Source organism: Sphaeramia orbicularis, chromosome 6, assembly GCF_902148855.1.
Source record: "Sphaeramia orbicularis chromosome 6, fSphaOr1.1, whole genome shotgun sequence".
NCBI classification, from domain to species: Eukaryota; Metazoa; Chordata; class Actinopteri; order Kurtiformes; family Apogonidae; genus Sphaeramia; species Sphaeramia orbicularis.
The window spans coordinates 48,421,353-48,448,735 of NC_043962.1; the positions used below are offsets into that span (position 1 = coordinate 48,421,353).

The following is a 27,383-nucleotide window of genomic DNA, read 5'->3' on the forward strand; positions in this document are numbered from 1 at the left end:
TATAAATAACATTTGATTGACTAATTGTTTAAATCCAAGCCCACATTGTGGACACAACTTTAATTTTGCGGAATTTTTAGATTAATTTTATATAAACAAGTGAGTTATAAAAATTTACTCCTATACACTTGTCACAGAGGAGGAAATTAACTATAGAGATCAAAGCCATTCTATGCACTAGGCTGAAAACATGTTTATTTGAAGTTGGACATTTCTTCGGTGTCTATGGATCCAGCTCCTAGTGGACATTCAGGTTACTGCAGACTGTGACACTGGCAAATCTCTGACAGTCCTGGAGGCTGGTATGAACCATTGTTGGTATCAACCAATGCAATCTTCAAAACAATCAGAAATCAATCAAATCAATCAATCAAATTTTATTTATATAGCGCCAAATCACAACAAAAGTTATTGCATGACACTGACAAAACATGAAAGAGGACATGAGGCAAAAATGAAAGCAGCTTCAGGTATTTTGGCTAAATCACTTTTAACTTTTACCAGCATTCAACATTAGCAATACATTTGGATAGAAACCTGATTAATGAGAAATGATGATACAGAAATTCATTTGCAAACTTTAAAGAAATATTGATTCTAAAAGTGTAAGTGAAGACAGCCAAATGACTGAAGTCCATTTTGAGCATGAATCTTTCTATGTACAGAACCCTCTGCATTTCTTTCAGAGTTTTCAGTGCATTTTTTCCATTGCATTTCATCTTAAATAACCTGAATGCAGCAATAACCTGACAACCTTCACAGTCCCACAATGACCTTTGCTGGTACATAGTCGCTGTTTAAGTCAGCGTGTGCAAAGGATGCTGCGTTGTGTGGACCTCAGCACAGCAACCCATGTGTGTGGTGATATCCTTTTGTGGTTTTGTATTTGCCAGCCTCCTTGAGCGGCAACGCAGTGATGTAATTGAAGCGGGAAGGTCACAGCGGCAGTTTCGTTGATGTTAAGTTTTGAATTTTCTCCCCCAGACAAGCACGCTGACACTGCACACTGAGAAGGAGGAGCATGTAAACTGAGAGCCACATCGCTTGATACCACAAGGACATATTCACACCAGGACCACTGATACTTGTTCTGTCGCTGACGGAGTGGAGTTTTGACTCAACTAAAGCATTAATAATCAGCCTTATTTTCACTGTCACACTTTCAGAGGAAGGAAACTAATTTATAAATTATGATTATTTATAATTACTGATGCATTAAAATATAAGTTGCATTTATTGTAGCTCGTTAAAATTTATCTAAATGAGCTTTTTATGATTCTGCATCAGTGGCAGTTCGTCAATAGAGGGCGTTAGGGTGTCACCCTACCTGTTTCAGATGAAGAAGAAGACAATCACATAAAATAATTTTACAACAACCTTAATATTTAAATAAATGAACTATATATGATACAGCCTGTGAGTATCGTGTATTATCTGCATTCAAGTCTAGTTTAAAAACGTTTTCAGTTATTTAGTGAACAGTTAAGGGATACGTTTCGTCTTTTGGGGCACAAAAATTTGGTCTGTCGGTAATACTACTGAGGTTCATACATGCTTCAGTACAGCTCAGTGAGTAACACTAATGTCGTCGATGCGTGAGACTGGGGTTAGAATCATGGCACAAGTGGTAACTATGACATCTTTTAACCCATATGTTGATTTACTGCTTTTTTTAGTGCCTGCACTGCTTTTGTCCCTGGTGTGTATGCATTGGCCATATTATCAGTGGAAAAGACAACTGTCAGGGACATGTCTCACTTTAACAATAGAGTCATGGAAAAATGATGTGATAATGTTTGAAGGATAGACGGGTGAAATTTATATATGACAAATAAATGAGTGAAAACCCATACTGTGTATTTATATTTCAATTTAGATAAATATTTTGAATTAGTGGTGCATGTGGTTTGGTGTTTCCTAGTGTTGATATGTGGCTATAGTGCATCCAAATATCAATTTGCATATTACGCCCCACCAAAAAAGAATTTCACCAGCCACCATTGCTCTGCATGGATATTTTTACATATTTTACTGGATTAGAGCCATGAGCTTCTGTATCAGTTAAATACTGTGGAGTCTGGGGTCTCTACTCTTGGTGTCTTGGCAAATGTAAAAAAAAAAAAAAAAAAAAGACCTAAAATTAGATGTTAGACTATTTAAAATAAAGAGCTCTGAAGTTATGGCAAAGATGCCAATGTACTGTATTGTAGAGATAGGAACTGAGTTTATTTACATCAATGGGTGGTGGGAATTATGTGACCATTAAAAGCAGTAGTGAGTCTCTCTGCTGGTCTTCCATGGTGAGGAAAACTAAAGCCTGGGGCCTTTGACCAAAGTGTCAGAAAGTGACCAGATGGGATGAGAACCACTAGGAAACAACTTTTTGAGTCAAAAAAGTGACAAAGTGATAAAAACTAGAAGCACTGTTGTTTTCACCACTGGAAACAGCTCTAAATGAAAAGAATGGTGTTTGATGCTAAAATGACAGCATTTCTTTTACACAGGTGAGTTTGATCATGAGGCTTATGATAGTATAAAGTTATTATGTGATGCTATTATCATTGCTAAGTTGCCATTTGTTGATCCACAGTTCAGACTAAACTGTAACAGTTCTGACTTTGTTTGCGTGATTGCAAACAACACAAACTGTACAGAAAATGGAGTTGATTTGTGGTATTTATTGTGGCTGTTTTCTGTCTAAAAACAAGCTAAGCTAACAGAGCTATAATATAAACTATCAGCTGATGCACCATTTGAAGATTGTAGAACACAATATTATTTTGAGTAACTGTCAAAATAAGTGACTATGAGTTTTAGTTTGAAGAAGAAAACTTGACGATTACCAAATACTTTATTCATTAAGTGGTACAGTATGTGGATAGCATTGATTCGTTGGTGGTTTTGGTAGTCCCCAAGTTTGCAATAATGATACTACATAGAACATCTTTAAATCAGTTATACTACATTTTGCTCTTATGTGAATATTGACCTGTTTTTCCATAGTTAGAAGGAGGTCAGAGGTCAAAGGATTTGATAGGGTTGATTCAGACTCTTGTTCTTGTTGAAGTTTATCTGTTGCAAGGTTATAATAGTTTTGGATTTTTCATTATAGTTTAGTTTTATTTGGTTTTGACTTTTTTCTCTAATTCAGTTAGTTTTAATTAGTTTTCAGAGCAGGTTCGCTATTTTTTATTAGTTTTCATTAGTTTTCTTTTTTTTTTCTTAGTTTTAGTTTAGTTTTAGTATTAATTTTAGTTTTTTCATATCTTTTATCTTCCTCGCTGTCGTATTCAAAGAAATCCCATACAGGGCTCTGCTGCTTTCTCCCAACTTTAGTCTCCATGTTTCCAGGTAAAGTGGGGCCGAGAAGATGACTCTAAACAACAAGTGACGAGAAATGACAGACCATGAAGTGTCGTGTGGTGCCACCAGCTAAAACTGCTTGAGCAAAATAAATTGATGTCATATCAATTCGACATTGACAAACACGAAAATGATGTGAATTTTATCCATAATTTTCATACATTTTAGTTAGTTTTGTAAGCACACAATATAGCTTCAGTTATTTATTGTTTTTTCTTTTGATTATACTTTTTATTAACGAAAATGTTTTTTCAATTCTAGTTTTTGTCATTTCGTTGGATTTCGTTAACGATAATAACCTTGGCCTGTTGGACTAAATTGATTGTGATGCAGTGGACAAATCCCTGATATGGTATAAAATACAGTAATGCATGTAACATATCACCATATAAAACAAAAAACGAATATCTGCATTTTGGGATGGTTTTAGGAAAATTGAACCTGAGTAATAACTGATTAAAACATTGGCTAAATTAGCTAGAGAATGAGAGTTTTCTTCAAGTTTACACAAAAGTTTCAGTGTCATATTTTGGAAATAAAAATGTCCAGCTCTGAAGAAAATACACTTAGCCCTGAGTGAAATGAGACTGTTTGTGTTATCACTTCATAATTCCTTCTTTTCCACATAAATTCTCCAACCTAAGCAATCGACCCTCAGATTTAACTTCAAAAGCGTGTATGTGTGCAGGGCATTTAATCTGTATTAATGCATCACATTTAATAGGCTGCTCATATATTTTGTGAGTAAAACCAAATATCCAGTTACATTAGCTGAAATTGTAGTAGAGTAAAAGGATTACTATGACCCTCTCTAAAGTTGTAAAGTACAAACATGAAGCAGTGTAAAATGAAAATATTTTTGTGAATTACAAATACCTAAAAACAAAAGTTGAGTTCAGTTACAGAGAAACATAAAGTACATTGTGCACTGAAGTGTTTACATTCTTACACATTTCATAATTAAAATCTGTATTTTAGAAGTAAATACTGAGCAGATATAGTTATTTTTAATGTAGAAAATTAAATAAAATACGATCAGCCTGTATAAGTATTGACAGTATACTGTATCTACACTCTATCTATCTATCTATCTATCTATCTATTAGGGATGCACAATAATTGTTTTTTACACCGATACCGATAACCGATAACTTCCTGCTTCTCGTAACCAACACCAATACCGATAACAAACAACAATCGTTCCCAATCTTCAGATTCTTTTACTTTTACTTCAAGTCAGTGGTAAAACTCATTAATAGTAAAATAAAGGCTTCTATAGAACTAAAAGCATATGGCCGCTTGAAATGGACAATAGACCAAGTTTTTTCAGCTACTTACTATTTATGTACACATATATAATTTGGTGATGATCGACTGCTGTTTTCAGACATTAAGCTATGTTAAGCTTTTTCTCTTTAATGTGTACCTATGGAGAGGAAAAGTGGACAACATCCATAAAACTGGGGATGCCATAGTATTTCTTGCAGAGGTGAAAGTGGACATGACTGTCTACACGAACTTTGGTGATGATTGATCACTGCTCTCGGGCATTAAGCTGCATTAAGTTTTTTTTACATTAAAGGGGTCATATTTTGCTAAATCCATTTTTATAAGTCTTTGGTACATTTATTTGTGCATTTGGGGACCCTAATAGTTCCAAAAGTTTGAATTTGAACCCTCCAGGTGCTGCAAAGTTATCTTTATATTAATTTTGGCAAAAATCAAGTGGATTTCTACAACAAACAAGATGGGCCTGTGGAGTTTAATTAATGTAGAATTCAGAGCTAGACATATTATTTACAGTTTATGTACAGGGTGGGGAAGCAAAATTTACAGTATTTTGAGGCAGGGATTGAAAAACAGTGTATGACCAATTAGTTTTTTCAAAGTCATGAGAATTTATTTGCCACAAGAAAATTTACATAATAGAAAATGTTTTTATTCTATGTGTCCTCCTTCTTTCTCAATAACTGCCTTCACACACTTCCTGAAACTTGCGCAAGTGTTCCTCAAATATTCGGGTGACAACTTCTCCCATTCTTCTTTAATAGTATCTTCCAGACTTTCTCGTAATAGTTTTGCTCATAGTCATTCTCTTCTTTACATTATAAACAGTTTTTATGGACACTCCAACTATTTTTGAAGTCTCCTTTGGTGTGATGAGTGCATTCAGCAAATCACACACTCTTTGACGTTTGCTTTCCTGATTACTCATATGGGCAAAAGTTTCTGAAAAGGTATGGATAATAGTGTTAGGTATGATTATGACATCAATATATGTTTGGTTTCAAAACAATTGACATAGTGCCTGCTGAGAAAAAATAACTAAATGTTCATTGTAAATTTTGCTTCCCCACCCTGTAGACCACAGGGAAATGTTTTAAAATGTATAACTTAATTTTAAAAAAGCAAAATATCACTCCTTTAAGCTTTATAGAATGTTCCTCTTCTGCTGCTGCGAGACCAAAACAGTGGCCACAACTGCTTGATCTTCATCTTGCAGCTGTAGCAGAGAGTAACTGAAAACCTTTTAACTTATATATATATATATATATATATATATATATATATATATATATATATATATATATATATATATATACATATATATATATACACACACACACACACACACACACCCATATGTGTGTGTGTGTGTGTGTGTGTGTGTGTGTGTGTGTAGAGATGGAAACTGATGAACTTGAATTGATTCCAATATCATTTTCAAGTCTGCTTATTAGTTCGATTGGTATCAGTTCATTTGTTGCTTCCTGGTCACTTTTCTACATGAAAAAAATAAACCTACACAGGTTAAGTGAAATAAAGCCCTGATTTCTTTTTTCATCTGCCATTTTGTTGCAAGTTTCCAGAAGCGCAGACACACGCATCAGTCATAATAATAATAATAATAATAATAATAATAATAATGATAATAATAATAATAAAAAATGATAAAATGTTAAATACTATAATGCTGTTGAGAGTGACTTTAAGTTGTTACATAGAGAGTTAAGTAGAGTAGTTTTAAGATGCTTAATGTTAAAGCTAAATGCTAAAGTGATAATGATCTTCATGATATATAGCTTATTTCATTTTGCTTTTTAATTTTTATGGTGTATAATGATATTTTTCTTTGGAGTATAGCAGTGTTGATTATCACAGTATAACATGATATATGGTATTTGTAAATATAGCACAAGAATTATCATACATTTGATTAACATTGTCAAATAAAACAAAACGGTTCACTGTTTTGTTGTCATTTTTTGCCACATTCTTACATCACATTCTGACTTAACTTGTAATGCATTTGACCACATATACTTTCCTATTTGCAAATGAGACTTTAAATTCTGGGCTTTTATTGATTCCAAATGTTTGTTTGTTATCCTTGTGCTTCAAGCATTGGTCCACAGTGTGACATAGACTCTGCACTGCATTAGAAACTAAACAGGAACCAGTTACAACCATCAGAAATGGCTCTCACTTCTGTGTTGACTTATCTTCTGCATGATGTAGGGCTGTCAGAGGCCCGAGCTAGAGAAGTACATTTATTTGGCCTGAGTTTCACAAAGACCATTTGTGGACTTCCACAAGGACGAGGAAATTATGGATGTGCCCTTAATTATTAAACAAGTGTGTCAGCAGCCCAGCTTGATGGAGGTAATGCAAAGAGGAAGTGGGCCAGATAGAGGGCCTTGGGGATCGGGGGATAAGAGAGGCTGGTGGGCTCGGACCTGGGGGTGGGGTGTTGTTAGGCCCAAGGGCTTTGGCTGAAGCCTGGGAGATCCAATAGTGCTGTCAAAGCTTTTTTTCACATTGTTAACATTCAGACCCTGTACGAGGCTGTTAGAGGTGGACTGTACCAGGCATCTCAGTGGTTTGGATTTAGAAAGAACAGTGGCAGAGGACACTTGTGATTTGATATCGAGTAATCATACGATACTGTGCATGGACAGCTGATTGGGCTGCAATGAAAAGGCCCTTGAGAAACTTTTTGGGTGATGTCAACAGGAATGGTGTGGCATTTTTCTACAAGGGATATGGGATGAGTGTCTGTCTTCAACCAGATCGATCAGGGAATATCAAGTGAGCCAGAGGTCTGACTCAGGCAAATCATCCGCTGTTTGTGTGAGCCTGTGAGTGTGTGCGATAGAGGAAGCACATGCAAACACATTTTATTTGCAGGCAGACATGATGATCGTAAGTGCTCCTTGATAAGGACATTGTTACCTAACAGCTGTCGAGCGTCTTCATTGAGAGTGTTTGGCTCGATGGATGTTTGGCTCGATGGAGGCCTGATCTATCACTGCCTGACAGCACCTTGACATGACCACCCAGTTGATCAGGGATTAGACAGCAGCTTAAACCACCATGTAACTCCACTTCACGTAAAGACCTGGGTCCATGTGCAAGACCTGAACTTCCAGTAACTGTTCAATGTGCTTATTTTAACTTGCATCTGGTCATGTTTTGTATTTTCCAGTCTCAAAACAATACAAACCAACAAAGAATTGGTGTAAAAAGTATTATCTTTGTGTCATCAAGCTCATTTCTTATCCACAGAAAACACTAACACTACAGTTTGATTTAAAGATGGAGTATCCTTTACAAGTGAAATAATTTACATGTATGAACATCTTTTTTATGTCCAATGTATGAAAAGATCATGAATTACCTCCTTTTTACTTTGTTGTTGTCATCTTGTAGACTTGGGCCAAAGTTTACATGAAAATGCAAAGAATAAGATTCATTCTTGATCTTGAATGTCTCAGTGGATATGTTCCCATTCAGCCAATTCAGTTTTTATATATATATACAGGGTGGAGAAGCAAAATTTACATTGAACATTTAGTTGTTTTTTCTCAGCAGGCACTACGTCAAAGAGTGTGTGATTTGCTGAATGCACTCGTCACACCAAAGGAGATTTCAAAACTAGTTGGACTGTCCATAAAGACTGTTTATAATGTAAAGTAGAGAATGACTATGAGCAAAACTATTACGAGAAAGTCTGGAAGATACTATTAAAGAAGAATGGGAGAAGTTGTCACCCGAATATTTGAGGAACACTTGCACAAGTTTCAGGAAGCGTGTGAAGGCAGTTATTGAGAAAGAAGGAGGACACATAGAATAAAAACATTTTCTATTATGTAAATTTTCTTGTGGCAAATAAATTCTCATGACTTTGAAAAAACTAATTGGTCATACACTGTCTTTCAATCCCCGCCTCAAAATACTGTAAATTTTGCTTCCCCACCCTGTATATATACAGACCTGGTCAAAATCTCAAGACCAGTTGAAAAATAGCTAGAATTTACCTTTTGCACATTTGGATCTTAATGAGGTTTTAAGTAGAGCTACAATATACAAAAGCAAGAAGGGGGAGTGAGACAAAAAACACTTTGAAAAAGTAATTTATTGAAAACAACAAGTAAACTGAAATAGGCTGTTTATCAGCTGATCAAAAGTTTAAGACCGCAGGCTATAAAAGCCAAAATCTGCTCAAAATTCTCATTTTCTGTCGGGCATTCACACGGTCATGCCCTCCTGATGGCTAAAGCTAAGAAGCTTTCTCTTCTTGAACGTAGTCGGATCGTCGAGCTGCATAAGCAAGGCCTCTCGCAGCGTGCCATTGCTGCTGAGGTTGGACGCAATAAGACAGTCATTCTAAATTTTTTGACAGATCCTGAGCATTATGGAACAAAAAAGTCAAGTGGTAGACCCAAAAAAATTACACCTACGCTGAGCCGGAGGATCCGATTGACTGTCCGTCAAGACACAGGGCGGTCCTCGACCCAAATTAAGGCCCTTACTGGTGCCGACTGCAGCACAATAACCATCAGACGGCATCTGCGGGAAAAGGGTTTCAAAAACAAAAAACGAATTCAAAGACCTCGTCTCCTACAACGCCACAAAACTGCCCGTTTAGACTTTGCCAGGGAGCATCAAACATGGGACATTGAAAGGTGGAAAAAAGTTTTATTCTCTGATGAGAAAAAATTTAACCTTGACGGTCCAGATAGCTTCCAACGTTACTGGCATGACAAGGAGATCCCACCTGAGATGTTTTCTACCCGGCACAGTGGAGGGGGGTCCATCATGATCTGGGGTGCTTTTTCATTCAGTGGAACACTGGAGCTTCAGGTGGTGCAGGGTCGTCAAACGACGGCTGGTTACGTGCAGATGTTGCAGCGGGCATCCCTCATGACTGAGGGCCCTCGTCTGTGTGGTAACAGCTGGGTTTTTCAACAGGACAACGCTGCAGTTCACAATGCTCGCTTGATGAAGGACTTCTTCAGGGAGAATAACATCACTTTTTTGGACCATCCCGCATGTTCCCCTGATTTAAATCCCATAGAGAACATTTGGGGATGGATGGCAAGAGAAGTTTATAAAAATGGCCATCAGTTCCAGACAGTTGATGCCCTTCGTGAAGCCATCTTCACCACTTGGAGCAATGTTCCCACCAGCCTCCTGGAAACACTCGCATCAAGCATGCCCAAACGAATTTTTGAAGTGATTAATAAGAACGGTGGGGCTACTCATTACTGAGTCCTACTGAGAAAATTTTTTGTTCTGGTTTAGAGAGTTTTTTGTAATTTTTTGAGCGATGGTCTTAAACTTTTGATCAGCTGATAAACAGCCTATTTCAGTTTACTTGTTGTTTTCAATAAATTACTTTTTCAAAGTGCTTTTTGTCTCACTCCCCCTTCTTGCTTTTGTATATTGTAGCTCTACTTAAAACCTCATTAAGATCCAAATGTGCAAAAGGTAAATTCTAGCTATTTTTCAACTGGTCTTAAGATTTTGATCAGGTCTGTACATATATGTGTGTGTGTGTGTATATATATATATATATATATATATATATATATATATAGATAGATAGATAGATAGATAGATAGATAGATAGAGAGAGAGAGAGAGAGAGAGAGAGAGAGAGAGAGAGAGAGAGAGCTTCAAATGTAAAAACATGTTTATATATATATATATATATATATATATATATATATATATATATATATATATATGTAGAGAGACAGAGAGAGAGAGAGAGAGAGAGAGAGAGAGAGAGAGAGAGAGCTTCAAATGTAAAAACATGTTTGAGCTTGATAAATATTAAAACAATTACTACAATTTCCCAATTTGGATCAATAAAGTCTATCTATCTATCTATCTATCTATCTATCTATCTATCTATCTATCTATACGGAAAAATGGGTGAATTAATAAAAGTTAAAGGAAAATGAGCACCACTGAAACAGATTCAATGAATAATTATGCATATTTGCAAATATGATCAATAAGGAGACACAGTTATCACAAAATTAATGCAGGAAACAAACTATAAATCCCACATTAGAATTTACAAAAGGCGACCATTTATGACTAGTGTAAAACAAAAATTTTACAGGGGCTTTAATTTTACAGGAATACTGCATGATCCAGACCAGCAGGGAAAAGCTGAAATAGCTTCAGGTTTTATGTTAAAGTATCTCTTACAACTACCAGCTCCTCTGTCAGATGCTCATTTCATGTGTCATTGCAATGTGATACCATGACATTGCATGAATATACAGTCCACTTTTAATTGGCGTTAGCTGGCGTGTTATCTGTGCACATTATAAGCTTTCCACGTGTATGTTCAAGCCGCGTCAAATACCATGCACTGAGGGTTATGGTTAGGGTTACAGTTAGGGTAGGGTTAGGGTTAGGGTTAGGGGTTACGGTTATGTGAACCAGAGATCTTTGTGTCAAATGACACGTGACCAAATGTTGCTGAATAACACACAAAAGCACAAAAATGAATAGCATGCCAAATGCCATAAGAACTGGCGTGACATACAACGTGATTTTTTGAGGTCAGTCTTGTTATTGAATGAAACTCTATCAAACTGGCCAGTAAAAGATGTAGACATGGAATGATTTGTATTTTCTTTTGCAGATTTTCTGAAATTTTGAAAAAAAAAATTGCAATATATGGGGAAGGGAGTCGGAGGCTGCTCTTTTAGAGAGAGGTTGAGGAGTTCTGTCATCCATTTGAGGTGTTGCGGGAAGTTATATCTCTCAGCTGGCCCAGGGACATCTGGTGAGGTTGACAAGGGAGAGGGAGGTCTTCTCTGCTTGGACTATGGCCCCTGTAACCTGGATCCAAATGAGAAGAGGGATGGTAGTGAAGGGCTTCTTAGCAGCAGCGGCAGCAACAACAGTATACAATACTACAACTGTCAGCCTAAAAATGGAGTCTGTTAATATCAGCGAATCACCAGATCTCAGTACAACACAGACACAAATGGAAAGTTCACATTAACTGATGGTAAATATTATACCTTTAAGGCAGGGGCAGAACACAAAATGGTGGTGTTTTATTAAAGCATCATCATTTGGATACATGTGCTCCAAACTTTTACTGGGGTCTTTCTAATAACCATTGAGAAATATCATTAAAACCATAAGTATCAAACTTATAAACTTGGTGCTTGTGGTAAACACGATCTAGACTAACACTTACATACCAGTAAATGAAAGAAGATGATGGCCTATACAGACAGGTAACAAAATAATGGAAAAAACAAATGGCGTCTTAAGAAAGTGTTGCCCCCAGAACAGCTTAAATACACCAGGTCTGTGAGCTCCTTTTATAATTTGTCACCTCTCTGCACATGCTTTGGCAAATATCTGAGGTTTTATAGAAACCTGGGTGATATTACACCATTCCCAAAAGGAATATGCAATTACAGTGCCCGTTTTGGAAACATTGTTGAACAGACCAGTGGTTCCCTAACTATTTCAACTTGAGACCCTTAATTGGCTTAAGAGTCTGGTCTTGACCAGCTCTAAATGGAAAGTGTCATGAGATAATTTTTGTTATGATGTAATAATAATAATAATTATTATTATTATTATTATTTATTTATTTATTTATTTATTTATTTATTTATTTATTTATTTATTTTAATTTTATTTTTTTGGTGGTGTCTTTCAAGTCACCCAAGCTCACTTTCCAGAGAATAAAAGCATATGTGGCACTATATGAATAGAATTTGACTGACTGATTGAAAAAGTAAACTCAGGAATGCTTTCATGTTGTTGCCTGATTTTCATAATTTTTTATCTGTTATATTTTCATCTTACTAGATGTCTAAACATTATGTCTTTGAAGTTTAAAGTGTGATTTGTTCTCCCGAGTGAGAGCTGTGGAAACAAGTTATCTGTGGTGTAAAATGAGCATTTATGGTCATAATATGACAAATATTTTAAAAATCTAAAGGTAGAACATTAAAATTAAGTAAAAACTGCAATGCAAACAAAGCTAAACCTAACGACAAAGTAAAAATGTGGATTGCAATAATGTTTACCTCGATATACAGTGATGATTTTATGATGATTTATTTGATCATTTTGCAGCATTTTGTAGTACATTTGTACAACTATTTACACGTCATTTATGATTTTATACATTTTGTAAATTTTTCAAAACTTGAACAAATTTAGCTGAATCCCATATTACAATAACAAAGATATATTTCTTGCTATTCTGCCTCTTGCTCATGTTCTAACATTGTATCACATCATCTAGTGACGGTCATCTAGTCAATAAAACATTTCTGAGGTAAGTTGTCACAGAAGCTGCCATTGCATTCGAGAGTAGCACAAAGTGCATCTTAGGATATTTACCAGCCAAGTCTACATGAGTCACCAACCAGTGTATCCTTGGTTTACAATAGCAGACAAGAACAACATCCAGGTATTCCATGCATTCTTGGTTTGTGTGAACTTTCACATGGAACAGTACTTGGGCCCCGACTGATGACATTTCACAAGATTGTGAGAATGGAAGAACAGACAAGAACATGTATTGAGAAATGATGGAGAGCCTCGGCCACAGATTTCTGAGCCTCAAACAGGAAACATGTGACTTGACTGCTCACTAAACCACCAAAAACATTTTAAAAGTACACTTGAATCCATATTCTACTCAGCACTCATGAGCTGTATCATAAAATTATTTTATGTGACTCCTATTCTCTTCTCCTTACCCAATTCTACTTTTTATGGGCTATCCTCACACAGACAAGTCTGAGGAATAGCATGCTAAGGTGAAAAATATTTATATTCACTGTGGCACAAAGATTCTGGTTATGTATGTATGTATGTATGTATGTATGTATGTATTTTTATTATTATTATTATTATTATTATTATTATTTCTTTTACAAAGGTGTCCAGTCAGACACTCCACTTGACAGTGATGTTGTGGTTCAGTGGACAAATACGTTATTTTTCAGTCACAAATTTAATAATCACTTATAGAAATTCCTCTAAAACATGACATAATTTGAATCAGATTGTATTATGTGTTTCTGTTATTAAAACCTAAAACATGTGTTTCCATGCATTGAACAAATACTTCTTGGGCTGTGATGTTTTTCTCTTATCTTAGTTAGAGAGTACTCGACCGTTTACCTGGAATAAGACAAAAAATAAGAAAACATTGGTAAATCCCACAAATCTTTGTGTACTAACAAAATAAGAGAATATGTAGAATATGGACAAAAATTTGAGAGAATTTTCTCACATATTGTTTCTTGCATGAGCCCCAAGGTGAGCATTAACTTTGTGGACCCTCATTTGATGATCCTCATGAATACTGTATGTGCATGTACATGATTTAAGCGACTGGACAAGGGGAAGAACCTAACAAAATCAGGTGTGATATCCTTCAGCCAGGCAGAGGAATGACTGAGCACCTCTTCTGAGCTTTCACAGTCCAGAGAAGAAGGAGAGGGAGAGACAAAGACAGACATAGAGAGAGGGAGGAAGAGGGAGCATGAGCAAGAAGAGCAGGACCGGCGCCAGCTCACCCCACCCTTACTGCTGCTGCCTGCAGAGCAAGGAGTGCTGCATTTCCTGAGGGCAATGCAGAGGACAAGGAAGATGAGGTTCGTTTATGTTAAGGTCACCATGTAGCACACACAGAGCAGGGCTTCAGACACAGTGAGCCTGCGGTGGACAGAAAAACACAAACAGACAGGCAGATGGGCAGATTGATGGAGAAGTAGATGAGCTGATGATGCCTGTGCTGTCTAATGTTCTCCACAAATATTCAGCTTCACGCCATCAGAGGACAGAAGTGGGAATGAATCATTTTCACACCCAGAGAGCTGTGGCTGCTTATTTCAGTTTCAAATGATGATTTTTCTCTTTGACTTTGCTACAATTTCATTTGTTAGCTGGGAATTCACTGCCCTCGACAGCTGGCCTTATTTATTACAAAGTTTTATCTCTCACACCTTTTCACACAAGATGTCTTTCATTATGTGTAAGACTTAACTTGGTGTATAAAATGTAATTTGAACATGTAACTGTGTAGTCAGCACTTGAAAAGGTGTGTGTGAATAAAGAATGAAGCAGGGAGTAAAAGGGAAGCTATCCCTGCCTGTGAGGTGTGTAACTACTTGCATGACAGAGGTAAGTAGGCTTCTCCGGGGACAGGAGGATTAGTGTGGAACCATTACCTTAGCCCTGTGAATCACTGCTAATGGCTTCAGTGAAAGGGTAGTACAGAGGTAGGACACATTAAGATTGAGACCTTGAGTTCTGTAACACAGCACACTGCAGCACTTTCCTCGTGTCAGCGCACTACAGAAAGGGCTACTTCTGCACAAGCTGCTTTGATTTATGCCAGCCGTGAGTGGGATTCACTGAGCAGATACAAAACACCCCCATCCCGAGCCGAAATGAGCATACACCAGCAGATCCTTAAAAATTTATTGAAGTTAATGTAAGATGAAATCATAAGTGATATAAGAAAAAAAATAATTACCCTTGCATAGATCACAGACCATGCCATGTCATCATCTGACAAACTGAAAACATTGTAGCATAATCCTTGTTAAACACAACATGACAATGACGGCTGGATAAAATAACATATCTGAGTTTGGTTTGCATGTTCAACAGTCCTTTTACTCCAAAACAACCTGACTTCCCTGCTGACAATTATACATTATGTAAAGGATAAACTCATCATACCAATAACACAAACAAGATCTTTTCATTTTTTTCATCTTTTTTTCCTGTAGGGAGGCTTGTGGTGAGTGAGGCACACAATATCCCAACGTTTATCTGTAATCCTGGTCCATGCCTTCTCAGCAGGCAGACACACATCCATGATCAACACTTATCAAGACCTCTAGCAAACAAGAATGCCTATAAACTGATGTGGTACAGAGGAGGGAGTGTGGCACAGGCCCTGTTTAGACATGACAGGCATGTTTCCCACAACACAGTATCACTACAGTCTAGACTGAGAGAAAAGACTTCCACGAATGGTCAGTGTCATTTGAAAGAGCGCTTCAGTCCGAGAATAGAGATAAAGATTGAGAAACTAGCCCTTAATGTCCTTGCTCACATTCAGAGCCTACAGCTAGCAGAATGTGAACATCACACACAGACGATGGATACGGCTCGAATACCCAACGCCGTCTCAGTGACGAGGTCAGCGCTAAGGTGCTTTTTAGGAATCCAGCGGAGGACATGTTTCACCACAGGTTCTGAACAGGGCCTTTACAGGAAGCCTTGGTGCAGATGAAAGCAAGGGTTTCTTTAAAATGATGCAACTGTATAATAGTTGATCCACAGTTTGAAAGGCAAAGCTCATGCAGTCTTCCATTGACCATGCAGGTTCTGTAGAGGTACATTTCAGCAGTAGAGACTGGAAAAATGACAATGTTTGAATGAATCCTGTTATTTTTTTCTTCTTGAAACCAAAAAGACATGTTTCTGTTAATAATAGTACACTTCTTGTCCACATCTTTTAGTGTAATTGATCAGAATACAGTAGTTTTATCATCATGGCTTTGCCAGAGGAACATATTGTCTTTGACATTCCAGCATATGGCATGTTCTTCCTAAATTATTCATGTTACAGTGTCACAAAAAACAGAAACAAAAAAGAAAAAACACATTTGAATTTATTCATTGTATTTCTTATGTAATTGCAGTATATAGTAGTTACTTTTCTCTATCTTATTATAGCTAAATGGTATCTGTCCTCATTTTTCTTAAAGTTTAATCAAGTTAATGTCTTTTTTTTTTTTTTTAATCTTCTCACTCATGTTTGTTTGCAGAAGCATAACATCTGACGTTAAGCTAAACAAATGAGAAAAAAAATCAACAATTTAGGCACCTTCTCTGACATTCTTTTACACATCCGATCAGTTCTGTGAACTGCATCATGGGCGCTTTCCCTTTGGATTTTTATTATATGTTCTTCTAAATGCTTCAGCAGCCTCATTAACAGGATGGTTAATGCAGACCACTGCGATTACAAAGCCTATATTTGGATTTTAATGGTTGTCTCTCCAGATGTTGGCCTCACCCTTTGAGCCCACTTGCCTTAATCAATCACAGAACTGAGGGTAAGAGGTCGGTACAGAAACAGCCCTGTTCTGATTTTCTGTCCAGTGATCGCAGTTTCTCTGACATTCAAAAACAGATTTGTTTTTCCTATTTTACAAAAAGCTTCTAAGAAACAGGTTATCTGTTATTCTATTGCTGTTAAAAATGCATGTTCTGTTGGGTAATTAAATGCATAGCACCATCCATACATGCCCTCACAGCAAGAGTAGCGACAGCACTGATAATGTGAGGGTGTCATTTGTATTTTCTTCACCTCACATTGAAATGTTTCATGCAGGACATGTTATACACATCACTACTGTCAAGCATTAGTCATACGAGAAACTCGTGACCAAAGCAAATTTCCTGATAGCTGCATTTATGAGACTACTATAATGTCATTTTATATATAGTATTAGAATATATGATATTGGATATTATTAGTGTCTGCAGATTTGATGTTCATCCATACCATAAACCCCATAAAGATCCCTGACACAAGAGTACGTCTGTTTTGCTCTCATAGTGAGTTACTGACATGTAGCAAGGCTCTAAAATGGTAACCTTGCCTGAGGCAGATACTCTTCAGCAAAATAGTACAAAGATCAATTCCAAATAAAATGACAAACAGTCCCCTTAACTTCTGACCCAGCCACCAACAACAAAACACATAAACAATAATTATAAAATGGAAAAAAAAAAAAAAAAAACTGTGTCGAAAGCTAAGACAATGATCATAGTCCTGTACTAGCACCACAAAGGGCAGCCAATGCACCAACAGAAACAACTATGACATTCAAGTAGCACTGCAGTGGAGCTTTTTCACAGGACCTTGTCAGGAGAGTGCTGAACAAAAAGAGCGTACAGTACATTACAGTACAAAATTTCAACTATCATTTGGATGAATCTATCTCAAAATTGAGAAGAGATGTACAGTAGCTTGAAAGTTTCAAGTAGTCTTTACAATTTGTCCCAATCTGACTTTGTTAAGTCTGCCGGGAACAATGCACTACTTGTGAATAACCACAATGACAAAGATAAAAAAAATAAATAAATCATCTAAATAGCAAAACAGATTCAAGCAACAGAATGAAATGATTGTGCAAAAAGACGGGCTGCACGTTTGTGTACGTTGTAATGCCCAAGGATCACCATGTGACAGATTATACATTATCTCAGACACACAGATGTGTGTTGAAACACATCAGGTGTGTTTATTTCTAACTTACTGATAGAATTTATCACATTCACTCTCATCCTATAAGAAGAGTAAAGGAATCTCTACAAACTCTACCAATGAATGCTCTGATTGTGCGTAGCTTTGAGTGAAACAAGGAGCGAGATTGTGGTGCACTATTTGTTCTAAGAGCTTGTGTAAAGGCTATGCTTTGGGACTCTCACATTCAATATTGCATGTCTGCAGTTTACACTTAAGGTTCCATTTTGCATTATGGTATAGGAAGCCCTGCATTGAAGCTTGCAGCTGTGCAGCAAGTTTGCAATGACCTCACTGAGGTAGAGACCCTGAAAAGATGCATGGTGCACAGAAAACAACAATAAATAAAGTGTGCTGAAAATCTATAGATATTCCCTTTTGTTTTGAATTGGTAAACATGCAAAGTACAATACATTGCTGCTTTAGGGCTTAATTAAGTGCATGGTAGCATGAAAACGGGGTTGTGCATGACAGTCATGATTTTTTTTTTTCCTCTCACAGTCACCTGCTGTTCAGCCTTCTCATCTGGCTCATCAAAATCTTCAACATCTTAATTAAGTATCGGTATCAGCTCATACTAAAACAGAAGGTAAACCAGCTCTGCTCATCCTTATTAATCCCATTGTACACAGAGGCACTTTCACTGATCCTGTTGGTGAAAGGGATAAAGGCACTAGCAACTAATGTCAGAATAATTCTCTCTGTCATGATGTGAAATTCCAGATAAATCCTTATCATTGGATTCCAAACCAATATGTACTAAAATTTTATGTGGAAATGGAAGCATGACTAATAATATGTTAACTTTTCTTGCTCAAAGAAGGTCCATGCACTGCACTTGACGTAATACTGTAATTGGTGCTTATAATGACTATATGCATCTTTAATATTTATTTAGTTTCTTCAACTACTTTTTAATTAGAAACTCTGCATCCTCAATGTGGGTTTGGATATATTTGATCGCAATTCAGAAACATTTAGAATTTGATTTCCTTTGTTTCCCTGACAATAGGGCACCGCAAAGTGCCTGAATTGCAACAAGCTGTATACTCATGTCATGCATTAAATATACCAGGATACAAAAGTACCTTAGTCGATAGACCATAATGCAGGTTACTTTTTCATGCTATGATCTCATTTATGTACTGATCCCTTAAGATTTAACATTCAATTTCTATACGTCTACATGATTAGCATTTCAAATCAAAAACTCATCCAGTGCACTCAGTATGAAAACAGATGAGAAGAGGGGTGGAGTCAGGTATCCAAAAGAACATCCTTTCCATTATGAGAGATATGTCTCATGCATGCCGATATCAAAATGGAAAGTCTCTAATCATGCTCATGTGAAGCTCACTTATCATTGTGCTGTGTTGCATCTAAAGGGCATGGCATTGAATCACTTGGTGATATCACAATTACAGCATCTGCTGGAAAACAGCAGCATTGCAGATGTCCACGAAGCGAATAGATCACCATCTGTTTACATCCAAACAAGTGAGTCAGTCTTCTTCCTATAAGGTGCTTTTGCTGAATAGTAGATCCTTTGTGGGGAAGGGAAGGTGGAGGGAAAGGTGGGGGTCACCTAACTTCTTGGCGTTTACAACATGGCTGCAGATGCTTGCATGTCTCTGCAGACTTTTCTGGTGCATTGTGCAACTTGCTGAAACGTTATCTGTATTCCATGCATAAGATTTGAATTATCACGCTGTCGTCAGATAGGACAGTGTGTGCTCTGCGTCCTCCAGGGCGCTGTGAATAGCATTTTCTTTTTAATATACCTATATATTTGAAGGAATCAGTAGAATTAATTATTCTATCTACCTTTCATATACTCAGCTTTGTTTTTTTCTGTTTCCTTTCTATATAGTTGAGCATAGTTGTAGGCCTAATGCCATAGAGCGCTTTGGGGAGGTAAATGAAGCATTTCTAAGTGATGGTCTACTCCACATATGACAGTCCCACAGAGATCCCAGAGTTCCTAAATTATGTCTAAACATCTGTAAGCAGCTTGCTTTTATTTACACAGTTTTGGTTGGCTATAGTGCAATTGCCAGTTCTGAGATTTGCCTCCCTAAAGTTGTCGATGCTATTGTTTATGTCTCCGTCAATCTCCATGTATTCTGACTTGCTAACGGTTGATGAACTACGGCGGCTGGAATTGGTTTCAGAGGGGATGTTGGGATTGCTGACATTGAGCAGCTGGGCCTGCTCCTCTCCCTCTGTTTCCCTGTGGTAGAAGTAGTTGAAGTTGGACACAATGACAGGCACTGGGAGCGCAATTGTCAACACTCCAGCAATGGCGCACAGAGAACCTACAATCTTGCCTCCTATAGTGACCGGGACCATGTCCCCATAGCCCACAGTTGTCATAGACACAACAGCCCACCAAAATGCATCTGGGATGCTGCCAAAGTAGGATCCTTGCTCCTCTGCTTCGGCAAAGTAGACAGCACTGGAGAACAAGATGACTCCAATGAACAGAAAGAAGATCAGCAATCCGAGCTCTCGCATGCTGGCCTTGAGGGTCTGCCCCAAAATCTGCAGACCTTTGGAGTGTCGTGACAGCTTGAAGATCCTAAACACCCTGACCAGACGGATCACCCTGAGTATGGCCAGAGATGTTGCCTGCTCCCCCACTCCCTCGCTCTCTGGGTCTTCAGCCAGCTCAGTGCCTAGTGTGATGAAGTAGGGGATGATAGCCACTATGTCGATCATGTTCATCATGTTCTTGAAGAAGGCTGGCTTGCTTGGGCATGCCAAGAAGCGCACTATCAACTCAAACGAGAACCAGATAATGCAGAGTGTCTCAATGACGAAGAAGGGGTCTGTGAGGATATTTGGCTTGTAATAAATAGTAGTGTTCCCCACTCTCTCAAACCGACCCATTGGATCCTCTTTGAGCTGTGGTAATGTCTCTAAACAAAATATGACTATTGAAATCAGAATGACCATCACAGACACAATGGCAATCCCTCTCGCAGTGCCTGAGCTCTCTGGATGCTCAAAGAGGAGCCAAATCTGGCGCTGAAACTCTTTCTCAGGTAAAGGCCGCTCTTCCTCCCTGATAAAACCTTCATCTTCACGGAACTTCTCCATGGCCTCCACTCCGAGCTCGTAAAACTTGATTTCTTCTGAGAACATATCCAAAGGGACATTCACAGGTCTTCTCAGCCGACCCCCAGATTGGTAGTAATAGAGGATAGCATCAAAGCTGGGGCGGTTTCTGTCAAAGAAGTATTCATTTCTCAAGGGATCAAAGTACCTCATGCGCTTTTTGGGGTTGCCAAGTAACGTCTCTGGAAACTGGGAGAGAGTTTTCAGCTGCGTCTCAAACCGGAGACCAGCTATGTTGATGACCACCCTCTCGCAGCATTCATGGTCATTGTGGTCTGGGGGGTAGGTGTCCTGAGGGTGGCCAGGGACAGCCGAGGTCTCGTCCATGTTATCTCCTGCTACTACGGTCATTTTGGGAGGAGGAGGAGGTGGAAGAGGAAGAGGACAAGGAGGAGGAGCTGTTTTGGGATGCCGGTTAGTCTGAGAGAGCAGGCATTCAGGTTCAGGGTGAATTTTCCACTCCTCAGCTTCCCACACCACTTAAATAGTTGGAGACGTCCCCAGATACGAGGGACTGGTTGGCTGCTTTGCCTCAGTGCGGCTCCACTGCGGTTCTCGCTGACTTGACCATTGCTGCTCTCCAGTGCATCTGCTGCTGTTGTTACTGCTGCCTCTGTTACCCAGGCAGAAAGGGAGGGGGTGGGGGGTGGGGGCCAGAGAGAGAGAGAGAGAGAGAGAGAAAGAAATAATGGGATCAAACAGCCAAGATATCTGCTGGCTCAGCATTTTCTGCACTTTATTTATTTATTAACTGGCTTCTCGCATTAGTGCAGAAGTAAAGGCAGAAAATGTAGCATGTCTATGACTCTATATCTTTATTGTAGAGTTCACACTTCTCTGCATTTTTACATCCTTATATCCACATTGTTAAAGATTCATAAGCTTGTCTCTGTTTCATCATTATACATATCTGAGTTTTAAAAGGGTTCACTTTTCATCTATGTTGCAGATGTGTTTTAGGCTGTGTTGCAGGCAGTGTTTTAAAGGAGCATGGCAGTGATTTATCCTACGCCACTCACTCCAGCAGTCTCAACTCTGATGTGACGCATAATATCTGTTACTGGCGTTTTCACTAGCTCACGTTTCTACATACATGAAACCAACTGGTCTAATGCTAAGCAAAGGATGTAAAATTATTCTGTGAAATAAGAACATAATACAGTAGTTATATATTGATTTTCATATGAGAACACAGAGTAAACAATTTGTATAAGTCAGCAGTTTTGCGGCTTACCGTAGGTTGATGGTTAAAGATCTTGAAGGCGTCTTATCCTCGAGTAAAACCATCCACCGGCAGAGCAGCACTTGGCGATCTGTGGCAACTTTACATCGCACCTAGTAGAAAAAAGCCTGTATGACTGACCTCATCACCATTCTAACCGCTTCCGTCTCAGAGTGAACCAAGAAGGGATAAAACACAATGAAAATCAGGTGACTCTAATGAGAAAAGCCTGGGACGTAAAAAGGAGCGAACCTACAGCGTCGGAGTTGCTTGCGCGGTGGCACAGCGGTGTGAGCTTACAGTATACCGCAGGAGAAAATCCTGCGCTGCAATTCAGGGGGGGAGATACATTAAGGGGCAATAAGCAAGCCCTTGACATTTCCAGACATCACTGCATCAGCAGAAATCTGCTGCTTTTTTGCGAGTAGACAAGATGACGGGTGGAGTGCGTTTCGGCGCGGCTCGGAAAACAAAATATTTAACAAAAAGAAAAATGGGCAGTAAGGAGACGGTCAAGCGCAGCTGCAGCGACGTCCAATTGCTTTCTCAACAATGTCAAGCATGTTTTGCTGTGTACTGTACATGCAAGTGCAGGGGAGGTGAAGGAATAGAAAGGTGGGGAGAGGAGGAGGAGGAGGAGGAAGAGGAGGAGGAAGAGGAGGAGGAGTTGGAGGGTTTCGACGCAATGCAGACCGGCTCTACTAAAGCACGCCGCCAGAAGTTCTCCATACACCACAAAAACAAGAGCTCCTGTGTGCCAGCACTGGCGCAATCAGTCTGCAAAGGACAGTGTATATCAAAACCTGGAAATAAACTCCACCTTACTCTCTAATCAGCACAGTCATTTGGAATAGAAACATTTGTTAATGAAAAGTTAAAAGTATTTCATTTGAGCTCTGACGCGCTGGGATGGATTATATAGATGTTTAACTCAGGGACTGACAGGAGCCATGACTGAGCTAATGTGAGAACAAATTTGGTATCATTTTACTGGTAAGCAAAGAGAAAGATAAAACCACTAACACTGTGTTTGACAGCTATGGACACAGCTGCCCTGATATATTGTTTCATAAAAGCTGTCTCTGCCTAAATCTAATATTTTATGACACTAAGCACAAATTCTCCCAGTCTGTACTCGTTGCTAGATTTTTAAACGCAAGGATTGAGGTGCAGCCCTCTGAGAGAAATCCAAGATCCGTTTCAGGACCAGGGACAGCGCAGGTGACTGATTTGACAAAATCAAGAGCAGACATGCGAGGATGAACAGATCTTTAAGCAGTCATGCATATGACAAAGTACTAGTAACATGCCACCTGTCGATTTGCAGGGCGTGTTTGAAAGTGAAACTGGTTTTAGGGCCTTAAAGCCTTACGAGGGTCACAACAACTTTCCTCTGCTCTGACTCTGAAAAACATATAATTAATATAAAATCAAACCTCTGAGTCATTTATTTTCAGTGCGCTTCAAGCTGAATAAATACCCTGCATTTATCACACTGACATTTTATTAAGTTAATTGGTTTTGTGGCAAGACCTCGTAAGTCTGGTTTTCCATCATTCAGCACCAAAAATTTACCACGTAATTTACAGAAAGTGGTGAAGTATATCGAACTGATAAGAGGGCATGCATTTGACTTTTTACAAAATAAGCTTCTGTCTGATTAGACTGAAAAATAAAAGAAAAACAGAATTTTTTTCTGAGTTTGAATTTATTTGTAAAAATGATTAAGTTAAGTTCACATACATATTGAAATTAGAAAAATAAATATTTATTACATTTAAAATTCATGAATGAACTTATGTCATGCAGACATACTGTTCTGGGCTACACTGTGGTACCCAGGACACTGCAACGCAAACGTAATGTATCAACCCAGAGATGTAAGCTGCAAGTCCAGTTTTACATTATGAGCTGCACAGGAAAAGATTACATTTATATTAAAAATGCAATATATACACAAGGCTTTAATACAAAGATTGTGTGGTCATTTATAAAGCCTAAATAAAAGAATGTAATTTGTTTTCTACCGATAAGCATAGGATCCATGAAGGCAAACTGAACCTTTTTCAGGTGTTTCTGTCAAGGCGGCAGCACTGTCAATGTGAAACCCTTTTTTGCCTGCACTGGCGTTGAAAAGAATCCCACACTTTTCGTTAGTTCTCTGAGGGATTGACATGTTGCACTTAATCGCCTGCCCCCTGCCCCTGAAAACAAAACTCACTGTGTTAACACTGGGAGGTAAAAGAGAGCAGCCAGGCATCTGGTGTGCTTAGTTAACCATCACAAGCATCCGGTAAGTCAAAGAGAATGATCCCAGAGGCTTAAGTCTAAATCAGTCAAGGCCAGCTGCAACAGTGCAAATATACCGAAGCTAAAGTGTTAATTTTGCACACTGTGTCCTGAGCAGAAGTGTTGTTTGCAGGAATATTTATCATCCACAGAGTGGCGCTCAAAGCTCACTTATTCTGACAAGTCTGATCAGTCTGCTGTGGAGGCGCATTGCACCCTCCAAATGCAAATAAGAGATGTTTTCGTCTTCATCTATCATCATTATGTTGCAGCACTGTCATAACTTTGAGACAGTCACATTGTTGTCGTGCGCTGCCATGCCACATAATAAACAGTTCAGCAGGCTTCAAGTTGGTCATGACAGGCAGGTCATGAGGCAGGTAGTTCTGCACATACCAGTAATGTAAAACACATGTGAAAGACAGTCACTCATATCCATAATATTGCCTACCTATAGGGAAAAAGATTGGTATGGTTTGTGTGTCAGTATCTGTCTCTCGCCGTGTTGCGCTGTGGAGCCCTGTGCGTCATTGAGCGCTTTTACGCACGACTGAGCTCCAGTCTACGTTTTTGAGGGATTAATGGGATTTAAAAGATATTCAGTGTCATTTCACTGTAGAAGAGCACCCCTCTAACAGAGTCATTTCTATACTCGAAATACGTGTAAAAGAAGACAACATTTAAGTGTTTTGATGTTGCCACTCTATGGAGAGTTGTATAGCTATACTTTATTGTACCCCAGAGATTGTTTTTATGTAAATATTTAGTTCAGAAAACCCGCTATTATTGAAGTTTATTAACTCTATACCCTCATGTGAGATGTCAAAGTTTGCAGTAGCTGGACAAACACATTCTCTGACTGATATAAGTTTCTGCATTTAAGTGAGACAAATAGCAGATGAACAGCAGTCTTCATTTGGGTGAGCCACACTGAAGGCTCCAGCCTGTATCTCTGGGGGTTACCCTAAGACAGCGTGATTAAAACGCCAAATACATCATTAATGAAGACTAAAATGCACGTCCACTGACAGACATCCAAACGACCAGTCCTCCAAAACTGCGTCTTTATACGTCTGTCAGTTTCCCTGTGTATGTTTCTAGTGGGTTCTCAGAGGGATATGTCAAGGTTTCCAAGTCATCGTCATTCTGATAGGAGTCTGATTGGAAGAGCGACTGGGTACTTCTGTTGGAATCACATTCACCAAAGGAGGGCTGCTCCTGCTGCCCGCAAGTTACGTGTACGTACTGCACATTGTCTTCCTCCTCGTTTTCCCTGTGGTAGAAATAATTGAAATTTGACACGATGACAGGGACAGGTAGAGCTATGGTCAGTACTCCAGCGATGGCGCACAACGATCCGACGAATTTCCCCCCCATAGTAGAGGGGCACATGTCTCCATACCCCACCGTGGTCATTGTCACCACAGCCCACCAAAACGCATCAGGTATGCTTGAAAATCCAGATTCAGGGTCTTCTGCTTCGGCGAAATAAACTGAACTGGAGAACAAAACTACTCCAATGAGCAGGAAGAATATCAGCAGACCAAGTTCCCGCAGACTTGCATGGAGTGTTTGCCCGAGAATCTGGAGACCTTTGGAGTGTCTGGAGAGTTTAAAAATCCTGAACACACGGACCAGACGGATGACCCTGAGTATGGCCAGAGACGCAGCTTGCTGACTGCTGCCCTGATGCTCTGCGAGGTCAAGGCCCAGGGTGATGAAATATGGAGCTATGGCCACAACATCTATTAGGTTCATGATATTTTTAAAGAACGCCGCTTTGCTGGGACAAGACAGGAACCTCATGGTGAATTCAAAGGAGAACCACACGATGCAAAGTGTCTCCACCATGAAAAACGGATCTGAGAAGGGATTCTGCGCTTTGCTGTGCGCACTTCCATTGATGTTATTCTCGGGCACTACGGGGACTTCTCTAAACTCGGGTAAAGTCTCCAAACAGAATATGACAATAGATATTAAAATAACCATAACTGACACAATGGCTATTATCCGTGCAGGTCCTGAACTCTCCGGATATTCAAAGAGAAGCCACAGCTGCCGCTGGTACTCGTTTGAAGGCAACGGGCGCTCCTCTTCCCTAACCAAGCCCTCATCGTCACGGAAAAGCTCTATGGCTTCATTTTCAAGTTCATAAAACTTAACTTCTTCCAGGAAGATGTCCACGGGTACGCTTACGGGCCTCCGCAGCCTCCCTCCTGACTGGTAATAGTATAAGATGGCATCAAAGCTCGGCCTGTTCCTGTCAAAAAAGTACTCATTTCTGAGCGGGTCAAAAAAGCGCATCCGCTTACGCGGGTCTCCCAGGAGCGTGTTCGGGAAGCGGGAGAGGGTCTTTAACTGCGTCTCAAAACGCAGGCCTGAAATGTTGATGACCACCCTCTCGCTGCACTCTTGATCCTCTGGTTCCAAGTCCACAGCATCTTGCAACAAAGGAGTCACGACCACAGTCTCGGTGGGGTTCTCCTGGGACACCACAGTCATCTTTTACCCCTTTGAGGGTAAATCCCTCACTCACCTCCTTGGTGTCTTCCTCTTACCCTTTTCCTCGTGTGTCCTCCCAGCTCTTTCTCATACAGACGCCCGAAACTCAGGCAAATTCCCTTCTGCGCCCCCAAAATCCAGCTTTGTTTCTCCGACTATCCAGAGTCGTTGTGCTGTTGTTGATTTACAGTCTTTTTTTGTCAGATTAGAGCCTCTGGACTGTCAACTTTCAATAGTGCAGACAGATCTCCACTTGCATATACCGATGGC

The 27,383-nt window shown here is 39.0% G+C and overlaps 2 protein-coding genes across 2 annotated transcripts; both read right to left on the bottom strand.

Annotated features, from left to right (window-relative positions):
• Positions 1–15,121: 15,121 nt before the first annotated feature.
• Positions 15,122–22,874, bottom strand: kcna1a (potassium voltage-gated channel, shaker-related subfamily, member 1a). The gene is made up of 2 exons (XM_030137431.1): positions 22,335–22,874; positions 15,122–21,713 (listed from the first exon to the last, which is right to left on the bottom strand). The coding sequence occupies exon 2, from the start codon at positions 21,449–21,451 to the stop codon at positions 19,976–19,978; it is 1,476 nt and encodes a 491-aa protein (XP_029993291.1). The 5' UTR covers positions 21,452–21,713; positions 22,335–22,874; the 3' UTR covers positions 15,122–19,975.
• Positions 22,875–25,676: 2,802 nt separating this feature from the next.
• kcna6a (potassium voltage-gated channel, shaker-related, subfamily, member 6 a) lies at positions 25,677–27,113 on the bottom strand. The gene has a single exon (XM_030136839.1). It carries the CDS (start codon positions 27,111–27,113, stop codon positions 25,677–25,679), a length of 1,437 nt encoding a protein of 478 aa, XP_029992699.1.
• Positions 27,114–27,383: the final 270 nt, after the last annotated feature.

Excerpts from the sequence above, each read along its gene's own strand:
- kcna1a (XM_030137431.1), bottom strand. The coding sequence starts at position 21,451 with ATGACCGTAGTAGCAGGAGATAACATGGACGAGACCTCGGCTGTCCCT.
- kcna6a (XM_030136839.1), bottom strand. The coding sequence starts at position 27,113 with ATGACTGTGGTGTCCCAGGAGAACCCCACCGAGACTGTGGTCGTGACT.